Below are 5,000 nucleotides of genomic sequence, written 5' to 3' on the forward strand. Positions count from 1 at the left end.
CGGATGAGAAGGTGGCGGATGGCAAGTGTGAGGAGGATCAGGCAGCGGTGGTGGCCGCTCTGTCCCTGCCGCCCCTCAGGAGGAGCTGCAGCACCCCAGCGGGCACCCTGGAGGCCAAGAAAACCTCCCTGGGGACCTGCAAGGTGACCCTGTCCAAGGCCGGCAGTGGCAAGAAGACCCTGCGCCTCATGTCCAACCCAGGCACAGCACCGGCCAAGCCACCCTCACCCAAGCCACACTTCAAGGTGATACAACCCATGCCGGACACAGCCACACACTGGCTCAGCATGGAGCTGGGGACACCACAACACCACCAACAACAGCAGCAGCAGCAACAACAACAACAACAACAACAACAACAACAACAACAACAACAACAACAACAACAACAACAACTGCAGCAGCAGCAACAGCAGCAACACCAACAACAGCAGCAGCAACCTCAGCAGCAGCAGCAGCAGCAACAGCTTCCTACCAAGGTGGACTCCCTATTGGGGGCCACCCTGACAGGACAGGCCACACTGGACATCCCTGTCTCCCTCACCCACCAGATACACACCAACCACCAACAGCAGCAGCAGCAGCAACAGCAACAGCAGTTGCAGCAGCAGCAGCAGCAGCAACAACAACAACAACAACAACAACAACAACAACAGCAGCAGCAGCAGCAGCAGCAGCAGCAGCAGCAGCAGTGCCAGCAGACCACAGGAGGGGTGGCAGTGAGTGGCGGCGGCGGCGGCGGTGGCGGCAGCAATAACAGCAGCAATGGCGGCAACAGCCACGAGGCGGAAGAGGAACTGATGCAGTACTTCCACAGGAACCCGGTGGACCTGGACGAGACCACCCAGCTGTCTGAGCTGCGCAAGCTGCTGCAGATCAACCTGCCCAGCGGCCTGGCCCGGGGCGGCACCACGCGGCCTATGGGGGGCGAGGGGGACATGCTGGAGCAGGAAGGGGTGGGTGTGGGGGGGATCCGCCGCAGGGTGAGCTTCCAGCCCTCTCTGGAGGGGGCGGAGACCCTCAGCTTGGTGGGGGGCCAGACAGTGGGGTCGGTGCCCCCCAGCCCCAACACACGCCGCACACAGTTCAACTTCACCCCGATTGGCACCAGCCTAGAGCAGACCCAGGGCGTCTCGCAGTGCTCCAGCGCCAATGCCAGCCCCTTCATGTCGCCCCGCAACACCCCGCTGCCCCGCTCCCGCCACAATTCAGGGCAGACTTCCTCCACCTATGTGACGCCGCGCAGTACACCCTTCACCCCGGAGCAGCCCGGCGGGGGCCACCCAGTGCCCTCTGAGAGCAGCACCCCCTTCATGTCCCCCATCCCCACCCCGCTGTTCCCGCGCTCCAGACACAACTCCAGCCAGAACCTGCGCACCATCTACACCCCAACCTGCCGCTCCAGACACTCCTCTGGCGCCCCCAGTCTGCGCCATGCCCCATATGGCGCCGACGACCCCTCGGGGCGCCGCGCCGGAAAGTTCCCCTCCAGGCACTCTTCCGGCAGCGTGCCGCCCTCCCCCTCCTCAGCACCCTTGTCCCCTCTGGTGCATGATAACTCCCTGCACCCCCAGCAGGACGTGGCTGGCCTGCAGCTGGGCGGCTCCTCCATGCTGCAGCTCATGCTGAAGAGCAAGCCCACGCCCGGCCCGGGCCATGGCGGGGCCGGCATGAATGACCTGCGGCGGCGGCACATGTCAGCGGGCCCCACCATCCACTACCAGCCCCAACCCCCACCTTCCCCGTGGACCCCCTGGCACAGGAGGTGACCAGCGTGCTCACCAACCCCCAGCCTGGCACCAGCGCGGCCCAGCAGGCCCCTGCCAACCGCCCCCAGTCCGTGCCGCTGCTGCAGATGCTCAACATGCCGGACAGCTTTGCCAAGTCGCAGCCCAACACGCCGCTGGTGGGGCAGCCCTTCAGCTTCTCTGACTACTGCAGCATGAGCCAGGCCTCCTCCTACGCCCCCACCCCTGTCCCCAGCGAGTACAACGACTTCACCCTGGAGATCGACCCACTGCTGGAGGCAAACCTGCAGGGTGATGGGGCTGCCTCGGTGGGCCTGGACCCCCTCGACTCCCTGTCCCTGGCCGGCGCTCAGTCCGGTGACCTCTCCGCCCTCTCAGACCCCCTGGAGGTGCCCCCCAACATCAATCCCTTCGAGGCGTACCAGGGGGACGGCGGGGGCGTGCGGGAGCCCCTGGAGGACCGGGTGCTTGGGGAGGGAGTGGGGGTGTGCATGGACCCCCTGAGGGAGTCCCATGGCAGTGAGGGCGGCGAGGCGCGTGACATGCAGGAGCCACTGATGAACCCGTCCTCCATGCTGACCCTCAACGCCCTCAACCGCTCCGCCACGCTGGAGTCAGGGGCAGGGACGGGACTGGAGGACGACTTCCAGCCCACCCTGGCAGACCTTGGGGACCAGGAGGTGTTCAACTCCCTGGTGCTGGAGGTGAACAAGGACTGACACCACACCGCCGGCTGGGCCAAGTACCTCACCTGAGCTCCTGAGTGAGGCTGCTGCCGCTGCCGCTCACACCGAGCACGGCTGCCCAGACCTGGCACCGTGGAGGCCGGCCCGCCCTGCCCTGTCCCACCAGGACACCCACAGCGCTGGGGAAGCCGTGGCGCGGGGACCCAGTGTCTTGCAGACTTACTTAACGTGTGACCAAGTGTCTTGAAGGAAGGGAGGGAGGCACCACCATGTGTGGGATGTGGGGGTGTGGTGGTGGTGACTGGAGGACCCTGATGATGCTTGCTGTCCTCACCCAGTGTGTGTGTGTGTGTGTGTGTGTGTGTGTGTGTGTGTGTGTGTGTGTGTGTGTGTGTGTGTGTGGGGCCCCAGGGAAGGCCTCAGCCACACACTGAGCTGTGAGGTGCATTGCTGTGTGGCAGGTGTGAGTCAGCAGTGAGGCAGGAGTTGAGTCAGAAAGGAGACACACACTGTCAGCACCAGGAGGGCACATGATGGTGTTGTGAGCCACAGGGAGCCACACCAGGAGGCCACATCAGGGAGAGGAAGATGAATATTACAACTTTCACTGAACTCTGTCCTCACTCATCGCCACACCAGCCACCAATGTCACCAATCTCCACCAGGCTGTGTTTGTACTCTTACCTGCATCACCCAGCACACCACACAACACCACCACTACCACCACCACCACCACTGACACAGCACTTCTCTGGCTGCTGTGGCGAGGACTGGTCTTTGCTTAGCTGTGGTGTCCATTGCCACAGCCTGTTTTGACTCCAGGGGTTCCAATACCTGATGAGTTTTGTTTGTGCCGCAGCAGACAGCCAAACAGACAGCCATTAGTTTCTCCAGGCACTGTGCTCTCTGACGCTTCTTTGCTTCACTTTCATAGGCTCTTTAAGGTTCTAGTGGCTGTTGTTGAGGTGTTCAAGACTGCTTCATTCATTGTCTTGGCAGTGTAACCTATATTTGGCATTGTTAGTAAAGAAAAGCAACATAAGAACACTATTTTGACTCATTTTAAGGCCTCTCTAACTATTTTCACTAATTTTAAGGCCTCAGTATATTTTCTTTAGGTTTTCAAGAGTGTCTCATTTATCATTTTGACAAGAGTAGCATTAAAAACTCAAATATCCAGGCTTTCTCCTGACCATGATAGATAAACCAGAATGTTCCAACACTGCCAGGAAGAACCACCCTGAAAAATACCCAATGACAGGAAAAACACCCTTAAAAATTCTGATTACTGCCACTGTTTGCCTTCAAGAATTCCTGACAAGAGAAGCACTAAATCTCAAATATTCACTCACTTTCATGACTTCAACTGATAAACCAGAATTTTGCAACACTGCCAGGAAGAACCACCTTGAAAAATCCCAACACAACACTGAACACCTTGAGAGACTAACAAGACAAGCATTTAAACATCACCATAAGAAATAAACCAGAATTTTGTAACACTGACACCAAAAACCACATTGAAACACCCACACAACACCACAATAGACCAGAAATTTGCAACACTGACACCCAAAACCACCTTAAAACACCCACACAACACAATAAACCTAAATTTTGCAACACTGACAGGAAAAAGCATCTTGAAACACCCACACAACACCACAGAACACCTTATAAGACCACAGAAGCAGTAGAACCAGAGAGACAGAAAGCACAGGAATATTTTTAGGGGGGACATTGAATCACAGGCATTTGATGAGGGAGACACAGGAAGGAGACACAGGAAGCAATCACTGTCCTCACTATCTGTACCTTAAATAACTGCCACGATTTGACCAGTCCAGATCTCCCAAGGCTAGGGACGGCCAACTTTCGGACCGCCCTGCCTTCGTATAATTAATTAAGGACACGACGGAGGTGAACGAGAAATAGTTTTGCGATTTTTTTTTTCTCGTTTTTTTCTATTTCTGCTCCAATCGCTCATGTTGTCCCTGCCAGTTATGTGTGTTTGTACGTTTAAGGTGCCGTTTGGGTGACTTTTGGTGTGTTTTTTGCCTGTTTTTGTGAAGGAAAGCAGGAGAAGAAGTGTTATTTAAAGGTTATGAGAGAGAGGGAGTTGGTGATTATTGTTTTATTCTGTGTGTGTGTGTGTGTGTGTGTGTGTGTGTGTGTGTGTGTGTGTGTGTGTGTGTGTGTGTGTGTGTGTGTGTGTGTGTGTGTGAGAGGAAGGGATGTGTTGTGTTGTGTTCCCAGGTCTCTCTCTCTCTCTCTCTCTCTCTCTCTCTCTCTCTCTCTCTCTCTCTCTCTCTCTCTCTCTCTCTCTCTCTCTCTCTCTTTCTTTTGTGTCTGTCTTTACCTGTTGTGAAGGATATTGCCCAGTGTCTCCTCCTCCTCCTCCTCCTCCTCCTCCTCCTCCTCCTCCTCCTCCTCCTCCTCCTCCTCCTCCTCCTTTCTTTATTCTATCTTCATCTCTTTATCATTTTATCCTTTATCTTCTCCCTACATTCATTTTTTTTTTCTCACCCCTTCTCTCTCTCCCTCTCTCTCTCTCTCCCCACCTCCC

At 56.4% G+C, this 5,000-nt stretch overlaps 1 protein-coding gene across 1 annotated transcript in view; it reads left to right on the forward strand.

Moving 5' to 3' along the window:
* The window catches only part of LOC123501135, a 32,764-nt gene extending 28,720 nt beyond the window's left edge, over window positions 1-4,044 (forward strand). The window contains 2 exon segments of the mRNA XM_045249718.1: window positions 1-1,734; window positions 1,737-4,044. The exon segment at window positions 1-1,734 is cut by the window's left edge and continues 358 nt beyond it. Coding sequence (XP_045105653.1) covers window positions 1-1,734; window positions 1,737-2,467 — 2,465 coding nt within the window. The 3' untranslated portion in view covers window positions 2,468-4,044.
* Window positions 4,045-5,000: the final 956 nt, after the last annotated feature.

The sequence above is a fragment of the Portunus trituberculatus genome, chromosome 8 (genome assembly GCF_017591435.1).
Source record: "Portunus trituberculatus isolate SZX2019 chromosome 8, ASM1759143v1, whole genome shotgun sequence".
In the NCBI taxonomy this organism is placed as follows: Eukaryota; Metazoa; Arthropoda; class Malacostraca; order Decapoda; family Portunidae; genus Portunus; species Portunus trituberculatus.